At 42.1% G+C, this 25072-nt stretch overlaps 1 protein-coding gene across 4 annotated transcripts in view; it reads left to right on the top strand.

The window, feature by feature from the left end:
* LOC126188967 (serine/threonine-protein phosphatase 4 regulatory subunit 1-like) overlaps positions 1-25072 on the top strand; it is a 328109-nt gene that overhangs the window by 229512 nt on the left and 73525 nt on the right. The window contains exon 3 of one of the 4 annotated variants that reach the window (XM_049930730.1): positions 22906-23025. The exons of the other annotated variants lie outside the window; for them this stretch is intronic. Within the exon in view, the coding sequence (XP_049786687.1) occupies positions 22991-23025 (35 nt within the window). The 5' untranslated portion in view covers positions 22906-22990. The remainder of the gene's footprint in view (positions 1-22905; positions 23026-25072) is intronic. 4 annotated transcript variants of the gene reach the window in all.

Raw genomic sequence — 25072 nt, 5'->3', positions numbered from 1 at the left:
TAGTTTTTGTGAAACACAAGACTCATAGTAAGCATTGCATTTGGGATTGGAGGCGCGTAGACTATTATTTACCCTATACAACCTTAAAATTGCCGAGCACACGAATCATTTTTCTGGTAAAGGTCGCAGCAATGAATCTGCCCTCCGAAGCACATGTGCACCAAGGCCGTCATGATTTCCCTTCTGTTTTGCGATGCGATGTCACAGCACTGCATCCCGTATAGCTACGGAATGTGTTGTTCCCACATCCAGGACATACTGAACAAGATTCACAGCGATGAAGTTAAGATAAACTCTATGGATACAACGTTGTCCCCGTTCTAAGAAATAAACGCTACGATCTAAACGTGAAGAGAACCACCAGAACGGAAATAAAATGAGTAACCTCATTCTAAAACCTTGGCGCACTGCCACAGAATAATACCTCATCTGTCATAAATAATCGTGGTTCCCTTCCTGATCTGGAAACTGCTACGAGGCTCAGCGTAGTAGTATTTACTAGATGTTGAAACAGTCGTCCAACAAGTTCACAAAAAGGGAGAGGGGAGGGGGTAGAGCAAGCTGTGCCCAAAAATTTGAACTATCAGTCCGCAGAGTTTCATTCTGCAGTCTAACGTTGGTGGGTTCTCAGAACTGTCGCTCTAAATCAGAGCTTTTCCACCAGAGCACATTAGACGCTTGTCTTGACTCGCCTTCGTGCTGCCGACTGTTTGCAGTTAACATTGTCGCAAACCACGCCACCCAAAGGTATGAACCATTCCGAAGACGGATGAGACTAAAAGGTTGGGTCCTTAGGTGGAGGACCTATTGAAACCCAAGAGAAAATGACGCCCGCAGTTGAACTGCAGTTCGATTTCTTTGGATACGCAGCGGAGTTAGCTCCCTTCACTGGCTCGTGTTTATAGGGCTCCCACGTTGCGAAACGTCAAACGTAACTCGAAAATGACTCAGGTCAGTTGTGTTTAAAAAGAGTGACATTGTGGACCAAAGATTGAGTACTAGCACCATAGAGAATCCATTAAATCACTAGACTGACTGACGGGCTCAGGCATTGATTCATGGAGCGAACGGAGTTTTTCAAATATTCAGCTGTTTTAAGATAAAAATCTGCTTGGGTGGAAAAAAAAGCACAGTCGTAACTTCCATTGTCTTTCTAAATAGTGCCAGATTGTGTATGCGGACGTATCGGATTCGGTCTCCAATCAGTCAAAGAATGTTTATTTATCACTTTTTCACGTCTGACAATGTTCATGTGAAAAATTCCGAGTTGCATCGTGGCTTGTAATCCACATTGGTAGGTAGGGTATCCGTCAGTTCAAAGGTCTGGGAAAGGCAACACCATATCTAATTCGACTGTCTAGTAAAGCACTGCAGTGTTGAAAACAATCTTCGGATTGTTGACTGCTTACTACTTACCTAGATGGTAATACCCCAAAGTGATGCGAAACGGGAATAGATCAAGAAATCGGTAGTATGCATAGACCGCAAGGAAGCCATTTTTTATATATTCCATACAGTAATGGAATAGGGGACGTAATTAAGACAGATGTGGTGTACAAATGTAGATAGCAAGTGTAGTAAACTACTCAACAGGTGTGTTACTGTTGATACGCTCGTTAAGATGTGCTTTAGCACTGGTAAGTGCTACACAGTTAAGTTAGTCTGATGAACGCTCCGGTGGTCGTAAAATCGGTTTAATTATTCCAGAATCTGGAATATTTTTGTGCTATAATAGAAGCTAATAGTTGATCAGTTCCCACTGCAAGTGTTTGTATTTAATAGTTTAGAGATGCAGGTACTGATGAAATAGCTAGCTGCAACGTGTGGAACAAATTATGCTGTTTCAGAATAATTAGTAGGAACTGCTTGTCCATGACGGCAGCTGTGTAGTAAAAGGAACTTAACAGAAACACCCGTTTCATTTATCATACATTAATGTCCTGATTGAAAGCTTTGTGAACAAAGTTCCACAACCTTCATGCGTTCATGCTTTAATTTGTACCCGATATTAGCGACAGTAGCCATGTTTCTACTAGTGCAGCAGTATCAGAATTAGCCCACAGGTTTAAGACGATTGGCACTCGATGTGACTACCGTGCTAACTTCGCGGTAACGGGTTGGGCTGCACAGTTCTTAACTAGTGACGTCTTATCGATACGTAGAAAGTGCACGAAATTCTTGTGGGCGACGTCTTTCATTAGCCAATTAAGTTTCTGTTACAGCATCACCGTACTGTACCTCATGCTCGATAGCTGAGATGTGTGCTAAGTCATTCGACACAAACTTTTTGTTTAGAATATTCTGCGATAAAAACCACCAAACCGCGAACGTTCTGTATGAAGTAAGGCCCTTTGAAATCGCGGAAAGATCGGTCATGACCACGAATCAGGAGTCCCACAGTTACAAATAAGTAATACTTTTTATTCGTATTGCTGTGTGTTGAGAATATTTGAACTTAAACACAACTACGACGTAACGCATGTTAGACAGTTTGTTGTCGATGCTTGCGATGTAATTTAGATTTCGTGGAATTGGAGGGTGAGTTTTAACGTTGTCTGCAGAATTAAATGTACAGTCATTATCTGCATTATATTAGTGATACAAGGTGCAAAGTTCTGAGCACGCTTCAGTAGGAGAGGTTTTCTCAGCTAAGAGTTGGTTTAATTTGTAGAACAATTCTCTGTGGGCTCTTAAGATTTATACCCCAATGGTGAATTCATCTTTTGTAAATATCAGAAGTAACCAGAGTGGGAGGCTGGTCGGAGTGGAAATGTTTTAACAATATACTTAAGGAAGGTTGTATACTATAGTGGAACGTGCAACGTGATAGAAATGGTGCTACTTTAAAGATACGATTTTTGAATTGCTGTACTCTATTTGAATTAAAATAAGACTAAAAAAATATACCCGAGGTTTAACACCTACTTATTAGGTCGTTCTGTCTGTCTGTTACAAATTGTGCAATTCTCTTAGAACCTATTTCACGAATAACAGTGCAGTATTTTTGCTTGTTGGTCTGCTCGGTGGGGGCAGTGCGAATGACGCTGGTAACACAGGACGTCTATGCAGCGCTGCATGACAAGCATGTCGTGCAGGTAGTATCGGAAAGTGTTTCGGGTGATCTTCATGCGGATGATCACGCTGAGTGGTGAGAGGGGTGGGGGCGCTTGTCTCCTATCTCATCAACATGTTGAAAATCCAATGAGAAATTACACACACACACACACACACACACACACACACACACACACACACACACATATATATATATATATATATATATATATATATAAATGGAAATACATTTTCAGTGTAAGTTTCTAAATCCAAATAAAAGTGTAAAGTTATTTCTCCTAGCCCCAGACAGATTACCAATCTATACATGTAATTAGGGAAATTTGTGATGTGAATTTTTAATAGCCGAGAAAATACTTGGAGAGATTTAGAACGAAAAACTTATGGCATGTGCAATATATTTGTGATAAGTGGTTAGATATCTGTAAAAGACTGGGAGAAGTTATTTTAACGTTATAGTTCATTTTAAAAACTTAATGTATTGAACGTTTTTGTTTACATACATTCACTTGAATGGTTTGCAACAGAAAGTCTTAAAGCCCACAGTGTATTCTGGTTCATTTGGTCTGGTTGTGCTAAGTTCATCAGTAAAAATGTTCTACCTCATTCTGCAATGGTTCTCAGCAGATGACAGTATTCTGTTGCAAGGCAGGTTTAACACAGCTCCCCACATTAGTGTATCCTGTGCAAGCCTCTCCATCTCAAAGTAATGCAATGTACATGCATGTGAATCTGCTGACTGTTAGTGCCTAGATCTTACTTTACAAATTTTATTCTTAAACTTTTGCATTCTAAAATTGATCATTCCTTGAAACCCCATGGTGAGCCCAAAGATTACTATTGGAGTTAAGTGCCATAAATTTTCCCCCAATGCAATTCAGTACCTCTTCATTTGTTGTTAGATCTACCCATATAATATTTAGCATTCTTCTGTAGCACCACATTTCAAAAGCTGATGTTCTCCTCTTGTTTGAACTTCTTACTATCCAGGTTTCATTAACGTAGAAGGCTAAACTCTAGACACAAATAAAAAATTACTTAACATTTATATTAACTATTAACAAATTCCTGTTTTCCAGAATCGTTTTCTTGTTGCTGCCAGCCTGCATTTTATATCCTACCTGCTCCGGAGTCATTTGCTGCCCAGGCAGGAAAAATCATGTACTGCGTTTAGTATCTCGTGTCTTAATTGCCTCAGCATCGGCTGGGTATAATTAACCAGAATTCAGTTTCCCTTGTATTTTGTTCTCTTTCTGAGACACTATAAATCCCGTCAACTATTCTGCCAAGTAATTTGTGACAATTAAGATGTCACTGACGTAACACAGAGTTTGTATTTCAACTTCAATTCTCTCTCCAAAAAATCTCTGGTTTCCTTCACTACATGCTCTGTGTACAGATTGGATAGTTGGGGATAAGCTATACCCCTACCTCCTAAATTACTGCTTCCTTTCATGCCCTTACATCTTCAAACTGCAGTCTTCTGTACAAGTTGTTGATAAAATTTCACTTCCTGTATTTTATCCCTGCTACATACATAACTTCAAGGAATATTCCAGCTGATGTTTTCAAAACTTTATTTATTTTAATCCACAAATATTTCACAATTTTGCATTTCTATAGTCAACTAATGGTAAGTTGCATAGTTAGCGTTGCTTCACAGCTACATTTCTTTGAAATCTAAACTGATCTTCCCCCTATGTTGGTTTGTCAGTAAATGTCAGTATTTTGCAACCAATATTGAACTGATAGTTCGGGTAACATTCATGTCTGTTAGCATCTGTCTTCTGTGGGACCGGAATTATTGCATTCATTGTGAAGTTAGGTGACATACCCTCTATCTCATATCTTGCACATCAGGTGGTATAGTTTTGTAGTTGCTGGCTCTTCAAATAATCTCCATAATTCTTATGGAATGTCTCTGTGGAGTATATGTAACGTGAAATATTATTAGTTGGATAACGTCGTTGTCTTCTGTAATACGCAGCTACACCTAATATTCCCTTAAGGATTATAACCCATGTGGGGTCACTGCTGCTAGTGCTTTGGGAAAACAGTGATAACTTGACTCTGATAAGATGTGGGATATTCGTGACCGCCACAGAAAACCTTTCGTCATGGTTCGTCTTGTTAGTGACTGTCGGTACTTTATCCAAGGTCTTAGTTATCTAATGTTTTCTTCGCGGTGTACTTTTTGTTTGGTTGATTATGCCACCGATGAATCTGTCATTTCGTTAAGTCGTAAAATTCATCAACTTATAAGCCACGATTGTTCCGTTCTTCGGTACCAACCTGATGTAAATGTCTTCTATTTTCCATCTAATATCCTAGGTCAGTGGTGGGGAATACTTTGGCTCGGGGAGGGGGGGCGGCACTTTGGGGAGTTTAGGGTTAGCGGAGAGGGCCGCACCTTTAAAAATGATTCATACATGTTTTATCTTTGCATTTCAGAAAAGGTGTAAGGTGTAAAGTGTTGAACGTTTTGTCTTGACAGGCCGCACAAAAACGATTAGCGGAGCGCACGCGGCCCGCGGGATGCTATTTGCCCACACCTGTCCTAGATGCATGGATATTTAGCACCGGTGGGTCGACACAAGGACGTATGGTTTACCCTCATCTTTGATCTTTGAAAACTGCATAGAAAATTTTTGGACACTATGGAGTGTTACATATATAGAGTATAAAAGGCAAATAAAACGAAAGAAATTTCTCTTTACACACACACACACACACACACACACACACACACACACACACACGGGGAGGGAGAGAGAGAGAGAGAGAGAGAGAGAGAGAGAGAGAGCATTGGCCATCGATTGGGTGACCTAGCGTCGGCATTGCTTTGCCCCTTGCGCAGTGAGTTTTCCGGTTCTGTTGGACCGCATTCCAGCCAGCTTCGTTTCCCATGGGCAGCTTCGCCGTGGTTTGAGTCCAGCTGCTGGCAAGTCACCAACAGCCTTCTGCGCAGAGGGCGAGAGCTGGCGGGGCTAAGTGAAGCGGGGATATGTTTATCTCGTTTGCCGCCGCTGCCGCTGTCGTCGCCGATGGCATTGACCTACGTGAAGGTCACGTGTTTACTGACGAGGCATTTCAACGCCCGCCGTGGGAGTCGCCGACGTAGTCACTGCCGGGCGTTACCGCTCGTCTGGAATGCGTGGCATTCATCAGTTTGGTGCCTTGCATGTCTGGAGCAATGAATATATAAAATATAGTAGCTTATCACTCAGTGCACAGGTTTGGCGAAGCGTTCTTTTGTCAGAGGCTTCATATCCGTAGTATGTTTAAGTGACGTGTTTCGCAACCGCCAATCACATAAGCTCATTCTGCCTGCAATAAATATTACGTTTACAGGCTGTCAAAACCGTGGATTACGTCATCTGAATATCGCTAGTGTGATTTTTAAAATTTTAACAGCTCAAATCTTTTGTGCATCATATGTCTTAAAGTACACTGGATGAAAAAAGGTTTATCAGAATTTCGAAACTCAATCGTTCTGAGCGCCCCCCCCCCCCCCCCCCCCCCCCACACACACACACACAGTCCGAATAAATCTTCCATTGCAGAAGTGGAATGAATGCTTGGTGTTACACAGGCAAATGACCTGGAAACTCACAACCTATCGGCTATTAACCTACTAGCTACTACCAACGACGTTAGAACAGTTTCAGCATTAGTTGCGTAGTACTGCTCAAGTATTCTAGAAATAGACATGAAGACTAGTCACATGGTGGTTTCAGTTCAATAAATTTTGCTTCCTATACAAGAAATATCACTACTATTGATGATTAAAATTCCACCTCGATGATCGCGGCTTCATAATAAATACACGGAGTCCTAATAAAGCATAAACGTCAGGGGAGGAGCAAACGAGTTGTAATTGTGGCTTGATAATGCTGATAATAAGAATGTCTACAATTTTGTGGTATGGTTGCGAAACTGGTGAACTTTATGTTAGATGTCAGTGGACGAACGTCTAATCACGGGCACCTATTACGCTTGAGATATGGTAACTCCACAAGGGGAGTAATAGTTTTAAAGCCTCGTTGTTTGATTTACCACAGTCAACAGCGTTGACGTAACAACGTTCGCTGCTTTAGGCAAGAAAATCAGAATGTTAAGTCATACGACGATCACTTCTGTTACTAAATTTACTTCACAATCGCAAGCATTGCTCCAGTATGTGTGTCACCGCAAAAAAATAGTTTTTATTCGAGATACGTGTTCGCTTGCTCGACTGGCAAATCTCTTACAGTTAAATAATTAGCTACATTGTACAAAATTGAGTGACATCTGTAAATATACAGAACGTTCGAAAACAATATAAGGAGAAGTATGATTTAGAATGAGTAAACTTATGGTCAAAAGAAGTCTCATTTTGTAAAGCATTTTCAGCTGTACGATAAAGTTTGAATATTCATGAATAGACGCTTTCTCGTGGACCCGATCGAGAGTAAAGTACGCACTCTCCGGTATCCTGCCCAGGGAATAATGTAATATTCGTGAAGCTTCGTTTTAGCGACGGCCTGGTAGTGCCTATGCTAGTAAAATAAGGTAAGCATCTAAGAAGTCATTTTCGCGTAGAACCAGCTAACATCCTAAGTCTCCTGTATGTCTGCAGGCTTTCGTGGCCGTTGTCACTTAATTTAAAATATTCTTAGGTATTTTACCTGAGCCAAATACGTTACAGAAATAGTCAAAGTTGAAACTTCGGGTGTTTCTTATCGAACTGGTTAACACAAGTTTCTGTCTTTGTATTAGTCCAGCTTGCTGGAAATCCATAAATACCTATGCTTCAGTGTCATTAATGTAGAGCGTGAATTCTGTTGCCTGTGTTGACCTAAGTTTTTTGTGCCTTCGCAAAATGTAGTTGTTCATCTTGTATTAATTCACCTGTTTATATGAGTCTTGGGGATACCGCGTGTTTTTTAATAACATTGACTGCTTTTGGTCATAGGTATAGTTAAATTTTTGACTGGTTTAGCGTTTGATTCTGAATTAAAGACATTAATTTTAGTTGTTTGGGATCGACGGCCGGTGTTGTCGCACCTGTTTCCGCTATAGGATCGGTGATACCAAAAGGCATTTCCTTCACTCTCTTGGCATCTGGCAACATATTCAACTATCAGCTAAATAGTAATTAGTAATATTAGAAAAATAGAAGCGGGGTTCCGTTTGTATCTAACAGACAAGGCGAGCAGCAATTTTGCGATACATGAGATGTATGATACACACTCTTAGAGAAAGTCACAGTTCTCAGACTAGAACAGTCAAGACCGAGATTGTTGAGGGTCAGTTATCATTAGGTGAGGTTCTTTAACGAACACACTACACGGACGAAAAACTCTCGTCAGTAAAAATCCATCCCGCGGAGGCGTTGTACGTCGTGAAGGCCAAAGTGGTGCCGAAAGGCGCCCCGTCTTCCTTGGGCGTGTCTCTTACCGCCTGCCTCCTGGTATTGATCGCAGGAACTGCAGGGAAGTACATCTCACGTGCTGGACCACTATGGTCTCGGTTTCTGTCCAGTGTCAACCACCCCTGAACAGGCAGTGTTTTATATTTGGTATCGTCCATGAGCGGCTGGATTCGGAAGATTTGTGGCCGATGTACAGTTGTGTCTATCGGTACACCCTGACTTCTTGAATATGCATGATGTGCTCACACAAGTAGTAATTGAGCGCTTTTTGTACTAGTTAAATATTTGTAGTGCTGCAAAGTGATAGGGCCTTGTTCTCTAAAACTTGGTCGCGCTATTAACTCCGCCGGCATTTCTGGGGGAAAAAAAGCGGAGTTATTGAACGCAGTTTCCCGAAATTCCTTCACCAGGGTAGACGAATGGAATATTCCAGAATTTGAAACACGAACAGCTGCTAGCATGAGTTTCTTAGCAGTAGATGCCTTAGGGGTTGCGAAGCAACTCAAATCGCTTGATACGGGCAAGTCTTCAGGTCCAGATTGTATACCTATTAGGTTCCTTTCAGATTACGCTGATACAATAGCTCCCTACTTAGCAATCATATACAACCGCTCGCTCACCGATAGATCTGTACCTACAAAATTGCGCAGGTCGCACCAGTGTTTAAGAAGGGTAGTAGGAGTAATCGAACTACAAACCTATATCATTGACGTCGGTTTGCAGTAGGGTTTTGGAGCATTTACGGTATTCAAACATGCATCACCTCGAAGAGAACGATCTATTGATACGTAATCAGCATGGTTTCAGAAAACATCGTTCTTGTGCAACGCAGCTAGCTCGTTATTCGCACAAAGTAATGGCCGCTATCGACAGGGGATCTCATGTTGATTCCGTATTTCTAGATTTCCGGAAAGCTTTTGACACCGTTCCTCACAAGTGACTTCTAATCAAGCTGCGGGCCTATGAGGTATCGTCTCAGTTGTGCGACTGGATTCGTGATTTCCTGTCAGGAAGGTCGCAGTTCGTAGTAATAGACGGCAAATCATCGAGTAAAACTGAAGTGATATCAGGTGTTCCCCAGGGAAGCGTCCTGGGACCTCTGCTGTTCCTGATCTATATAAATGACCTGGGTGACAATCTGAGCAGTTCTCTTAGGTTGCTCGCAGATGATGCTGTAATTTACCGTCCAGTAAGGTCATCCGAAGACGAGTATCAGTTGCAAAGCGATTTAGAAGAGATTGCTGTATGGTGTGGCAGGTGGCAGTTGACGCTAAATAACGAAAAGTGTGAGGTGATCCACATGAGTTCCAAAAGAAATCCGTTGGAATTAGATTACTCGATAAATAGTACAATTCTCAAGGCTGTCAATTCAACACATCTTTACCAGGTGGGACTGACGGAGGACATCGAAAGGGTGCAAAAAGGGCAGCTCGTTTTGTATTATCACGTAATAGGGGAGAGAGTGTGGCAGATACGATACGCGAGTCATTAGAGCAGACGTTTTTCGTCGCGGCGAGATCTATTTACGAAATTTGTCACCAATTTTCTCTTCCGAATGCGAAAATATTTTGTTGAGCCCAACCTACATAGGTAGGAATGATCATCAAAATTAAATAAGAGAAATGAGAGCTGGAACAGAAAGGTTTAGGTGTTCGTTTTTCCCGCGCGCTGTTCGGGAGTGGAATGGTAAGGAGATAGTATGATTGTGGTTCGATTAACCCTCTGCCAAGCACTTAAATGTGAATTGCAGAGTAATCATGTAGCTGTAGATGCATTCTCGTTGTTTCGTAGTTACAAGTCAAAATGCATGTCTAGTAAATCCGCTTAGCTGTTGTGGCATATTAGTGTAGGAACTATGTATGAGTTTCATAAACGTGAAAAAGGCGTATTATCAAGGCAGCAGATGCCGTTGTAATAGTGTGTGCCTTGCAGTATTTAGGTATGTTCCAAAAGAGCAGATCTGACTTTTCGCGAGCTCCGCTTGTGCTGGCTATGTTGCTGCCGGCAATGGAGGCATCCAGTTGCCTTCAAAGGAGAGCGCGTCGATGGCTGTTCCGTTCTGGGAACACCACAGGCTTGCGACAAAAAGACCGCCGTCGCTACCACACTGAGTAGCGACTGAGTCCGCTAATCTGCCGCACGGCGCCACAAGACGAGGCTAAGCTTCCTGTCCGCAGGATTCGTATGTTGTTAGTCTCGACATTATCCCGTTCATAATGCTCTGGGAGTAACTTTTTAGTTGTGGTTGCGACAGTAAAATTGCCGAGGCATTGCCGTTACCAAAGTTAGTCGTCCGTTTACAGTACAGCTGTTACGGAGGACGGTTTATCACACTGTTTAAATGACAGATAAGTCACTTTCCAGGTGATAGGAACAGCGAAATAGAAGTAATGAAGGCTGTCTCCAAAACTTACATCTACATCCATACTCCGCAAGCCACTTGACGGTGTGTGGCGGAGGGTACCTTCAGTACCTCTATCGGTTCTCCCTTCTATTCCAGTCTCGTATTGTTCGTGGAAAGAAGGATTGTCGGTATGCCTCTGTGTGGGCTCTAATGTCTCTGATTTTATCCTCATGGTCTCTTCGCGAGATATACGTAGGAGGGAGCAATATGCTGCTTGACTCTTCGGTGAAGGTATGCTCTCGAAACTTTGACAAAAGCCCGTACCGAGCTACTGAGCGTCTCTCCTGCAGAGTCTTCCACTGGAGTTTATCTATCATCTCCGTAACGCTTTCGCGATTACTAAATGATCCTGTAACGAAGCGCGCTGCTCTCCGTTGGATCTTCTGTCTTGTATCAACCCTATCTGGTACGGATCCCACACTGCTGAGCAGTATTCAAGCAGTGGGCGAACAAGCATATTGTAACCTACTTCCTTTGTTTTCGGATTGCATTTCCTTAGGATTCTTCCAATGAATCTGTCTGGCATCTGCTTCACCGACAATCAACATTATATGATCATCCCATTTTAAATCACTCCTAATGCGTACTCCCAGATAATTTATGGTATTAACTGCTTCCAGTCGCTGACCTGCTATTTTGTAGCTAAATGATAAAGGATCTATCTTTCTGTGTATTCGCAGCACATTACACTTGTCTACATTGAGATTCAGTTGCCATTCCCTGCATCATGCGTCAATTCGCTGCAGATCCTCCTGCATTTCAGTACAATTTTCCATTGTTACAACCACTCGATACATCACAGCATCATCTGCAAAAAGCCTCAGTGAACTTCCGATGTCATCCACCAGGTCATTTATGTATATTGTGAACAGCAACGGTCCTATGACACTCCCCTGCGGCACACCTGAAAATTACTCTTACTTCGGAAGACTTCTCTCCATTGAGAATAACATGCTGCGTCCTGTTATCTAGGAACTCCTCAATCCAATCACACAATTGGTCTGATAGTCCATATGCTCTTACTTTGTTCAGTAAACGACTGTGGGGAACTGTATCGAACGCCTTGCGGAAGTCAAGAAACACGGCATCTACCTGTGAACCCGTGTCTATGGCCCTCTGAGTCTCGTGGACGAATAGCGCGAGCTGGGTTTCACATGACCGTCTTTTTCGAAATCCATGCTGATTCCTACAGAGTAGATTTCTAGTCTCCAGAAAAGTCATTATACTCGAACACAATACGTGTTCCAAACTGTAATACGAGGACGTGTTGAAAAGTAATGCTTCCGAATTTATGTGAAAACTCTGAAACCATTTAAATAAAACAAACGTTATTAACATGCTACATCTTTGTTCTTCATGTCTACATAGCCTATTTGCAGTCCTCTATCGCTAGTAGTGTAGAGTAGCGGTGTGTAACGTAACAATGTCGGTGCGTGAGACACCTTGCTGTGATAGTGTCGAATTCGAAAAGTTCGTCCACACACGCAGCACTCTCTTCAGCATGACAGTGCCAGACCACACACTAGCGCTTTGACATCTGCAGGAATCCGACGCCTTCGGTTCACTTTCGCCTTCTGTAATAGCCCCTCATTGGGAGGACTATTCGTCAGGATGACGACGTTGCGAAATAAATATGTAGACAGGAAGAATAAAGATGTAAAATGTCTGATTCTTTTTAAAAAAAAACCTTGGTTTCACATAGATACGGAGGCACTATTTTGAGCACACCTATGTACTAGAAGAAATAATTACACTATCCATCGATCAGCGTTGGTGTGTCACAGATAAGAGCGTCTTAATCAGCATTTACCCAGTGACGTGATGTGAAGAATTTAGTATATACTAAATTTAGTTTTAGTCATCGACCGAAATCATAATCGCATGAGAACTCCTACTTGCCAAAGTTTCTGAATATGTACAGACTATAATTCAAACGAGAAAAAATTATAAGTAAAACATGTGTATGGTCATTATGTGGCCGTATCTTTTCCCTCCAGTTCTAATTGAACCAGGTTTAGTTACTTTCTCCGTCGAATGTGGACCTAAAATGGAAGTGTTCGGCCATAAAAAGTCGTTTTTTCTGAAATACCTTTAACAAAATGTGAAACTGTTGTCCTCCATGAAATGAAAACTAGTAAAACTGATAAATCGTGCCGCAGATTTTTAGCACTAGTGCATAAAGTCTACTTTACATGGACATAGCATGTTGCGAAACTCGTCTCCCAATTAGCGGTGCGATACTACTGAACTACCGTAAATGGCTCTCCACACATCGTTGTACACTTCAGTTAGGACACTTCAGTTAGGACACTGGAGCACGGTACTGAAACACCATTTTCGCCTCTGAAATAGTTTTGGCAGTTGCGTTGGTGGTGGCGCAGTTTAGGCTTGACTGCTTGAAATCGGTGCAAAAGAAAAACAATAAACGTGTATTATTCTTGAGTGGGTAGAGCTGTCTCAGCTCGAGTGCTCAGTGACAAAAATTTTTGTAAATTACTCTGAGGCTACTTCAGCCACATACGAATGGCGTCAGAAAATTCATGGGACTTAAGATTTCTAGATGCTACAAGGAAAGAAGAGACAGTGTGAAACATGTCGCAAGTTAGTGCAAGAGTGTTTTTAGAAAGTGGACATTTCTTCTGTTCGCTGTCTGTATAGTATCTATAATGCTGTTAAATGTCGGCAATTGCCAGATTTAAGTATATTTATTCCACGTAGTTAGGAAGCTTCTCCAACTACCTGATATCAAGCTTTTCTCTTAGTGTATGTTAAATTTTCTTTTTCCATCATTAGCTTCACGTTGTCTTCGCTGGATAGCGTCTGCGTTTGTGCAGCTGTTCTTTTCAAGGTAATCTATTCAGGATGGCTCGTATTGAGCTAATAGTGTCTACAGAAGAGTCTTCAATAATCTTACAGGTCTTGCTTATTACAGAATGTATCTCTGTCGGTGACTCTTCACACCGACACTCCTTCGATATTAATTTTACGAAGAATTGTCTCGAGACAGCACTGCTTCGCACTCATTTTTAATGATTATGTTTAACTTCCAACAAACACTAATTCCGAGAAAAAGTATTTAGTTTCCTCATTACATCACATGAAACCTCACATAACCTACGATGTGCATAACTGATAATCCCGTGTCGTGAAAGTGCCCTGAACTGAAGTTTCGCCAATGACTTGCAACTGCGGGCTTCGCATATGCAATGGCTAGCATACTATTTTCGAATGTTGGTTTCGTAACTTAGTGCCCAGTGTAAACTAGGTTAACAGAACAACCACCCCACACTCGCCGTTAGGGGAACGCGAGACGAAGCTTGTGCTCCCTGAAATCAAGTGGGTCGGTCATTTGAATAGTCTAAGCAAGGAGTTTGGGCGGGATGGGTGCACGCGCAGATTGGCGGCGTGTTGGAACGCTTCCAGACACTGCGGCAGACGGCGTGAGCGCACAACCTGCTGCTGCGTCCGTGATGAGTGGTAGGGGATGGAAACGACTTCCCGATTACTTATTTTTGCTAGAACTTCAGGTATGAGCTTCCTTCAGAACTTGTATCTGTGCTTAAAGGCAACAGCTTGAGTCTTCAACTCCGTGTTAACCTCTGATTGTTACAGAGATTGTGCTTGAACATGACAACCGTTGGTGAGTCATTGTCAGTATTTTAAGTTTCTCAATTTCCGTACTTTCCACAGCACCACCCGTCTTCCCGCTCTGCTTATACTGTTATGGTTTTTGGCTACACGTAGAATTTCTATATCCATTTCATCCATTCGGGTTCCAGTGTTTTGTTTCTCCACATCCGTAATTTCTTAGTTCCACTGTGATCCCGTCGTTTTTGATAACGCCTATTGTCACATTACAAATGTCGCTTCTTCAAAAAAAAAATTATAGAAAAGTTAAGTTTTTCGCTTTGCATGCTGCTATGTAAAGTTACTAAAGTGGTCGGCTATTATTTTCTGTTTCGTCAAAATTTTTCTACCGTCGTCGCTGACACAGTCTAAAAGTAATACTCGTCACACCGTCTATGTCTAAACTCCCTAATTCCTCCAATGTGAGTGTTTTAAATGTTGTCTGACATCTCTTGGCATCATTGTTTTGATAGTTGAAAACACAAACTATTTCATGTTCTAAATTCACTAAAATATCGTACGTAGGTAGCATTGGCCCCTCCCGGTAGAAAACATTTGCTAGATATGTTCTGATGGTTTAGAACACTGAGTAACCACTTAGCTAGCTGCCTAGTTTTGTTTTATTTTCGGGTACATTTGCAACGGTTAGTTGTATGGATTTTTAGATCCTTTATACATTAACAAAAATAGCAACTCCATGAAATTAACGCACAGTGCTAACAATTAACGTAAGCTTTTAAAAGTTAGTGTGATCGAATCTGTTCACGAGACGTATGTGCTTACGAATTGAGAAACTGGCGTTGCAACATTGAGTGGTTTAATCACGATCCAGAAACCAGGGACGATGAAATTGTCTCAAAATATAGTAGAAATCATAGGCATCCTCAAGAAGGGGTACGTGCCCTCTCCTGGAATCTGGGTGCAGCCAAGTTATTCACTACGGGATTTCTGGAATATCTACTAGTCACTGTCTGCGGTTCCACTAAACTTCAGATTTAACATGGCCGCCCTTGACAAAGGAAATTATGCCAGTCCAATGGTTCGGACGCAGTTTCGCCTCTCAACTGCAGACAATGGATACGATCCTACGGTGCTGAAGTGGTCTTAAGTCTTTCACTTTCTCGTTCAGCCCGTGCAAAGTTGCAAAAAGGAACGGGTCTTACACCATGGAGAAAGAACTATGTCGTAGATGCCCAACACCATAAATTTGGCAGTAATAACGTGCTAGTCATTTGTCTCCCAAGTCTCAGCATGGATTGTTGAAATAAGACAATCTCGGTTGCAAAATTTTTATTTGCCTGAAATGACGCGATTTTTTTTGGGGGTGGGGGTGGGGTATCAATTTGGCCTAGGGGTGAAAAATTACAATATGCAGATTAAAATGAGGGAATGCAAATAATATAAGAACACAAAAGGTAAAGATTTTGCAACCGAGTGTCTTATTTCAAGAAATCCGTTAATGTTAATAGATGCGTCATTTTATAAGAAATGCCATCAGTTAAATAACTTTTTTGTCCAACACCAGCAGGATTTTGTAAGTCATTCTTTAGATTTCCGATTTCAACCTAACATTATGAGAATACAGAAAGAAATACCAGCGTAAATATTTTAGAGTTTCATTTAATAACTCGTTGCATACCCTGAACATACCCATATGAGTACGTAATTTCAGATCGTTGAATAAAACAGGTGCAATGCATATTCATGTTGATACATAAAAAGGTGTACTTTGCATGTATTATTGAAATAAGCTTACGTTTAGGTGCCAACGTAATCTACTTTAAAAAGTATTGCAAAGATACTTATCAAACTTATTCTGTGCCATATTTTTTGTGTAGTTATTACCAAATTTAGTTCATGATACGACATGTTACAGAGCCATCGAATCAGTTACGTAAACACCGGCAAGTTTTGAATCCTGTCCGTCCTGTAAAAATTTCAGCTGATTCCCATGGTAGAAATCCTACCATGCATTTCATCATCTATAACTTCGAACAGGTCTGCAGTAAGCTCAAATACACTGAAGCGCCAAAGCAAGTGGTATAAGAATGCGTATTCAAATACTGAGATATGTAAACAGGCAGAATATGGCGCAGCGGTCGGCAACGCCTATATGACAGCAAGTGACTGGCGCAGATGTTAGCTTACCGCTTCTACAATGGCAGGTTATCAAGATTTGAGTTCGAACGTGGTGTATAGTCAGCGCTTGAGCGATGGGACACAGCATCTCTGAGGTAGCGATGAAGTGGGGATTTTCCCGTACGATCATTTCACGAGTGTACCGTGAATATCAAGAATCGGATAAAACATCAAATCTCAGACATCCCTGGGTCGGAAAAAAGACCCTGCAAGAATGGGACCAACAGCGACCGAAGAGAACCGTTCAACGTGACAGAAGTGCAATTCTTCCGTAAATTGTGGAAAGTTTCAATGCTGAAGTGTCAACGTACGAACCGTTCACTGAAACATAGATATGGGCTTTCGGAACCGAAGGCCCGCTAGTGTACCCTTGATGACTGAAAGAGACAGTTTTGCGCCTCACCTGGACCCGTCAGCACAGACATTGGACTGTAGGTCACTGGAAATCTGTTGCCTGGTCTGACTACTGTCGTTTCAGATGAATCGAGCGGATGGACGCTTACGGATATAGAGATAACCTCATGAGTTCATGGAACGTGCATGTCAGCAGGGGACTGTTCAAGCTGGTGGAGGCTCCTGTGATGGTGTGGGGCGTTTCCAGTTGGAGTGATATGGTACCCCTCATACCTCTAGATACGACTGACAGGTGACAGGTACGAGTCTCATCACCTGCATCCATTCATGTCCATTGTGCACTCCGACTTGAAATTCCAGCTGCACAATTCGACACGCCATATGTCCAGAAGCCACCGGACCCCCAGACATGAACATTATGTACTGTTCAGAAGAGATCTCCACCCCCTCGTACTCTTACGGATTTATGGCCAGCCCTGCATCATTCATGGTGTCACTACCCTCCAGCACAACTTCAGACAGTAGTAGAGTCCACGCCAGGCCGTGTCGCGGCACTTCTTCGAGCTCGCGGAGGTCCTACATATTAGGAAGGTGTACCAGTTTCTTTCGCTCTCCAGTGTAAAATATCTTCTATAGCTAATGTTGACAGCGGCGCTTTCAAAATCATCACAGCCACGTATGTGCTAAGTGGTAGAATTTCGACGTTTATTCTCTTGTAGTATTGCGTACCCGGTTCTAATGATTCTAATAAAGACCATTCATTTGACGAGGTCATTTATTCCATCGTTAAATCTGAGTAATTTCCTGTGCGGAACTATGTTCCAGAGTCAACAGTGCCAAACTAAGCTTTTGGATTAAAGTTTCTAAAACCATTCATTAACGTTTCAACATTATAGCAATTGATCGTTAGCTAGTTCTAGAAGACTACTGGGACTGTGAAGATAAATTGTTTTACCGACCTATAGATCATTTACTGTGACAACTAGCTCAGATGACCAATGCTGGAAGTATCTCTCTGGCACTGCCCTAAGTGGTCTTTGAGTGGATATTGGATCTCCGCTTTCCCCGCTAGTATGTCTGCCACCCCCTCAGTACTATCTCCCTCAGTTGGTTTGGTTTTAAGGACTCCGAAATATTGCTGAAGCTGGCAGTGAGAATGACCACTGAGGAATGTGGGGAAACATATATACGAGGGTAAAATCAAATGGCTCTGAGCACTACGGGACTTGACTTCTGAGGTCATCAGTACCCTAGAACTTATAACTACTAAAACCTAACTAACCTACGGACATCACACACATTCATGCCCGAAGCAGGATTCGAACCTGCGACCGTACCGAGGGTAAGTCAGTTATCTGCATTTTATATTCTTATTTATTTTGGTAGTACTGTCGTTTTACGTTGACGATGCGTGCTTTGTTGTTATGTCTTTGCGATTTTCAAGCTGCTAGGTTAGTTTCTTAATCGCTGCCGTGCTGTTACTCATGGCTGCTCCGCTGTCTATTTGCACCAAAGCAGAGCAACGGTCTGTGATCGGTTTTTTGTGGTCGTAGGGCGTATCAGGGGCCGAAATTCATCGAAGACTTCCGGTACAGTGCGGAAACAGTGTCTTGCCACGACGGAGTGACTACGAATGGATTGAAAAATTCCGAAATGGTCGCACAAGCGTTACGCACGATGGAGCCGGACGACCGGTAACTGCCACACATGAAGAAACCGTTGAGCGTTCGCGTGAAATGATTTTCTTAGACGATTAACTATTGACGAAGTGGCACATCGTCTGCAAATTAGTCACTGCTCTGCTTGCGAAATCATCCACAACAGACTTGAGTTTCATAAAGTTTGTGCAAGATGGGTCCCAAAACAACTCACACAGTTGCATAAACAAACGCGATTGGACATTTGCAAAAGCATTTGGATCGCTATGGTAACGATGGGGACAACTTCTTAGACAGGATCATTACTGGTGACTAAACATGGCTCCATCATTACGAGCCGTAAAGTAAACGGCACAGTATGGATTGGAAACGTCCAAATTTGCCGTGCAAGAAAAAGTTGAAACACCCTATCGTCCGCAGGAAAACTGATGCTTACGGTTTTTCGGGACGCACAAGGTCCAGTATTGGAACATTATGGGGAAAGCGGCACAACAATAAATAGTGTACGTTAGTGATATGCGTACTGCCAGGCTAAAGCCTGGAGTTTGATGCAAATGCCGAGGATGGCTGTCAAAAGGTGTTGGGTTGTTGCACGACAATGCTCGTCCGCATGCTGCTGCCCACACTGCTGAAACGCTCAAATTTGAAGTACTGGATCATCCTCCATGTAGTCCCGATCTTGCCCTTCTGTCACTTGTTTGGTCCACTCACAGGCACTAAGGGGCCGTCGATTTGCCTTTGACGAAGCAGTGAAAGAAGCGGTACATTCTTGGCTCGCAGCTCAACCGAGAACCTTGTTTTATGAGGGCATGACGCATTTACAACGATGGACCAAGTGCGTTGAAACGCAAGGCGACTGTCGAAAAACGTTTTTGTAAGTTTCCTATTTGATAACAGTGAAATGCTATAACTGCTTTGCGGATAATAATTGACTTACCCTTGTATACAACCAACAATCTTTAGTGTAGATTCGAATTGTTTTTGGAACTTCACTAAGCTTTCCTCAATCCCGTACGAAGAAACATCGTAGAATGTTTGCACCGACTTTCATTGAAAGCTGACCGCCATCTCTCTTTCTGTAGATAGCGGATCGTTAAGAAACAAAGCAGCGTAGGATCCGGCGCAACGGTTTCCCAACTAGGCCGTATTTCGGCAGCCCATCGGCGCCTCAGAGGGCGTCAACACACAGATAAGGCGTCACGGCTTGCCTGTCGCCATTCATGCTCGCGCTCTGCAGATAACTGCTTCTCAGCGCTGCGTAGATGTTCTTGGAAACTGACGTAGGCAAACGCATGTACCAGCGTTAAGCTGCAAGCCAGTTATTTGTAAAAATAACTTCTCTGCTTATAGTTATGAAGCAAATAGGTAAAGGAATGTTTAATATTTCCGTCATTCATTTACCACGCTACAGCAACGTGTGACTCAAAATCCAGTAACTGCTTCAATAGAACATAGTCAGATGAAGTTAAAATCCTTTAATTAAAATGTTTAGCCGTAATTAGTTTGAAACTTCGGATGGTAACGTAGAGAAAACGTACACTGTGATAGAGTGATCGTTGAATGTGTGAGAAAGCTGACGCCATAGCCATACCAGACGTAAGAGAAAAAAATTCTAAGTGAAGAATTAGAATTACTAGGAGGTTTGTGACGCATGTATCCCATATGTACGTGGAGTGACCATGAAACGGTAGAAGCGAAACAGCAATAAAAACATTGGGTGGATGCTGTTGGCATGCATCAGAGGCGAAATACGTTGTATTTGCTGGAAACGTATTTACTAAGTTCGTCTCTGACCTTGTAACGATAACATCAGCTGTAAAGTTACTGAACTAGAGAAAAGTGGCAAGAGGCATGGATTGGAAAAAGAACTAACTCCCATAAAGGCAATGCTCCTGCCCAAAAAGGATAAATATTGTAGAAGGGTACGTATCCGTGGGTTGTAAACATATTAACGTGTCACTATTGTACGATGTTACTCGGTGAAAGTGAAGACAAAAAAAAACTTAAGGAAATAAGTATTCACTAGGTGTAGTATTTTTATGCAGGTCGATTCTATACTCAGATTCCCATTGCACACTCTATAAAATTGATGACTTCGCTTTTAGTTTCACCAAAAGTTGTTTCGACTTTCCATATTCTTTCCATATTCTGTATCAGCCCTTCAGACAAAAAAATCTTTTCGATATCTTCATATTTTCTTGCAGCATTTAGCCTTGCGTCTCTACACTTCCAATTTATTTCATTCCTGAGGAATTTGCGCTATATTCCTGTCTTAACCTGACATTTTTGTGCTTCCTTCTTTTGTTGATGAAAAGTATTTCTTCTGTTAGCCAACGTTTCTTCAGTTGTCTTCCCTGTACCTGTGATCGGCTTTGAAACCTTTGTGATTGCTCTTTTTAGAGATGCCAACTCGTCTTCAAATGAACTGCCTATTCTGGTTTTACTTACAGCAGTATTCATATCCTTGAAATTCAGACGCTCGTCTCCGCTGTCATTCGTACTGCCAAACCCATTTTGTTCCGTGTTTCTTGCATTCCGGTACAGTCTCCTATGATGATCAGATTTTCATTTCTCTTCATATACTAAATTAAACTTTCAGTGTTATCGTATTCTCTCTCTCTCTCTCTCTCTCTCTCTCTCTCTCTCTCACACACACACACACACACACACACACACACCCCCACACACACACCTGCGACATCGGCATGTAGGCCTATACTTGAACAACTGTTGCTTGCGTAGTTTACGGCAGATCCTGATAACTATCCTATCAATGAACTGTTCGAAGTAGCTCACCCTACTTACCAGTTGATAATGTATCCTACTCCCCTCTTCATAACAAATCCTACTCCCGTTGTAAATTTTCTGCTTCCGCTATTGCCATATATACATCTGACAAGAATTCCTTATTCTCTTTCGATTTCACTTCATTGATACCCACTGTATACAGATTGCGCCTATACGTTCCCTTTTTCAGATTTCCTAACTTTTATACTACGTTCAAACTTCAGACGTTGCAGGCATGGACTGGTAGAATGTTATCCCGTCGTTAGTTATTTCACCATTCTTATCACCTCCCCTTATCAGTCTGCTTCTGGAGATCGAAGTTGGGTGGGGGTGGGGGGTCGGCAATGCGGAATCTTTCTCCAGTTGAGAGATAAACAGGACACTTCATTAATTAGATAATATTTATTAGTATTCCGGTCAATACTGTCAAAATCATTCCTCTAAATCTGAAAGTGCTACACATGATTGTGTATTCTAAGGCTAGCCGTAGCGTCAGTATTGCTTGGGGGGTGTTCCTACATTTCTTCAGAAACCAAACAGATCTTCCCCAACGTTGACTTCTGCTAGTTTCTAGTGATTAGTTTCCAAATAATTGTCTGTATTTTGTAAACATTTTTATTAAATGATAATTCAGTAATATTCGCGCCTGTCAGCACCTGCCTTCTTTGAAAACTGTATTACTTTGTTATTGAATTCTAGGGGTATTTAGCCTGCCTCCAATCCTGCACACCAGGTGGAATAGTTCAGTCGTGGCTGGTTCCCTAAAGTATCTGAAATGTTCTGAGATTGTCGTCTGCTACAGGGACCATATTTCGACTCAGGTCCGTCCGTGCTCACACATTTTCTTCACATGGTATCATATCTCCTATTTCATCTTTTACTTCGTCTTGCCGTTCTCTGTGAAACGTTCAACCACCTGGTTTCTTAAATTTATTTAAATTATGGTCTGTGCAAAACCCTACTTGGAGGGTCCTTTTTGATTCCTTTCGCTCAGTCCATATTTATCTATTTATTCTTGCCTTTCTTTTCCTATTATCGAATTCCAGTCCCAGTCATAAATTTTTCTCTTCTCTAACTACAACAATTTTTACCTTATTATGCATTTTTTGCATCTCTTAGACGTTCTCCAGCATTACCCCTGTTAAATTTTCTATTTATAGCCCTGTATTCACTTGCCCCCATTGCCAGTTTCTTCTGCCACCGCCCTTATTTCTCACGATCTCCCGCCTACCCACCTAATTATGGGATCCGACATTTCACTCTTCAATACGTAGAATGCTAGGTTTCTTTCTCCTGATGCCAATATCATAAACAGTGGACCCCGCCCGATCTGAATAGGGGACGCTTTTACTACTGAAGTATTTTGTCCAGTAGATGCCATCCAAGTACTTTACCTAATAGATTCAATCACCGTCAGAAGAATGACTGTAGTCATCCCTTGCTTTCAGCTGTTCGCAGTATCCGCACAACAAGGCTGTAACTTGGCTAATGTGACAATACCAGATCAGTCCATCTTCAGACTTGCCCGCAAAAATGAAAATGATGCTGCCACTCTTCAGGACCTGCAGGTTAGTTTTGCCTCTCAATCTATATCCAACCTTTGTGATTACGCCTCCGGTACGGATATCTGTATTCTTTAGGTACACAAGCCACACCACCCCTCCTCGCCAAGGTCCATGGTCAAAAGCTGTTCGTAATTCGACATGCTTCTTTAGTCGAGAGTGGACATTATTCTTTGACTCACATAATTCGAAACTGAACTGACGGGAAAAAACGCAACGCCAAAAAATATTGTTGAGTAATGAAATTTAGAGAATCCATTTGCCCAGGTAACGTATTTGATTTACGTTGCAAGAACTGAGCTTAATGTAACCGCGAGATAAAACATTGAAAATGTGAAATGCTGGTATCACCGGTGTACCCACCAGAATATTTAATGGAACCTTGCGAACGGGCATGTATTGTACATGTGGCTGATGCTAGTTCGTGGGATGGAGTTCAATGCCTGTTGCACTCCGTCGGTCAATACAGAGACTGTTAATGCTGTTTGTGGATGACGCTCGAGTTGTCCGATAAAATCCCGTATGTGCTTCATCGGAAACAGATCTGGTGGTCGAGCAGGTCAAGCAATACCTCAACACTCTGTAGAGAATTATGGGTTACAACAGCGGTATGTGGACGAGCGCTATGTTATGCAACACTCCATGGAATTCTCTTCATGAATGACAGATCAACACATCGAATCACCAGAATGACGAACAAATTTGCAATCAGAGTGCATGGGATAATCAGTAGGGTGCTCCTGCTGTTATGCGATATCGTACACGAGAATTTAACTCCAGGTGTAGGTTCAGTGTGTCTAACATAGTCAGACCCTCAACTGGCCTCCTAAAGCCGTCGGCTTACGATACGAGGCAGCTAACGTTGACATGCAGGAGGACGGGATATCCCACGTCATATGACAGCGTCGTCGACACACGCCACGACCTGGTTGACTTGATTTTGCGCTCTTTGCATTTTCCAGTGGCGGTTGTCGGATTTATTTGGCTCGCAAACCATACAGTGTACTCAAAAAACAGGACGCGTCTAGAATTCCTACCTCAGCTCTATGAAAAAGAACTTCTCCTTTCCTGACCATATGCTTGCCAGGTTGTTCAGTCTGTGGTATACATAAATAAAAACTTCAATATCCGTGAACGTGCAATAATGCAAAACGAAAGATACATGTCCACTCAGGAAAGACATAAATCAAACTCGCTCCTGGCAGAGAGCATTTATATTTACATAACATGAAATATTACGTCTATTACTTTCATACGAAAGTCTCCCAACCTTTCACAAACCTCGAAAGTGGGGGAAAATGATGACAGTGGGGCACGAACCAATTCCCGACGTAAGCACGGCCTCACATCACGGTGCTTCAACCAACTACGCCATGCTGACCGCAATTAAATGACTGCGTTTTGTGTATTTCATCTCTAAAATGTAATTCACATTTAATTTCATAACAAATCCTAATAAGAACGATACGTTTTCATGATTCATAAATGGATCGTTACCTTAAAACGGATTGCTCTCACAAGGCGAAAAAACTAAATACGTAAATTTATCAACATGACCTTTCCCGTCATTGTATTACAATAAACTGTACTAATAACGATTCGTTCTCCACACATTCAACGCGCCCGTGTTTAGAAATAGCATATATTCATGGCATGTAACTTGTAATACCAAACTCATCGAATATGGGCTTCTGCTGTACACGACAAATACAGCTCTCAGCAGGGCGTCTGACTCCTTGAAGTAACCGATATGTAACAGTTGGCTGTCACCGTGACGCCAGCTACTACTCATATCGCTGCTGCTGAAGCAGTAAGATGCGCCAGAGCCCCAAGCGACCACCCGGTCGCCTCGAGCTCGGTCTCCTTGGGACCTTACATCCTCGACACCGCTGCCAGCCATCATTTACAGTGGCTACATTAGTGCAAAATCTTATTGCAAGGAACATAACAGCTTTTCGTAGCCCTATTACACGACCTCATGCAAACTGTGAGGTGTTAAATGTCGTCGTCTTAAAGGTATTCTTCTCTTTCATAAACTCACCACGTCCCATCT

Source organism: Schistocerca cancellata, chromosome 5 (genome assembly GCF_023864275.1).
Source record: "Schistocerca cancellata isolate TAMUIC-IGC-003103 chromosome 5, iqSchCanc2.1, whole genome shotgun sequence".
NCBI classification, from domain to species: domain Eukaryota; kingdom Metazoa; phylum Arthropoda; class Insecta; order Orthoptera; family Acrididae; genus Schistocerca; species Schistocerca cancellata.
Note: the sequence above shows the minus strand (reverse complement) of the source record. Positions and strands in the feature narration are given on the sequence as shown.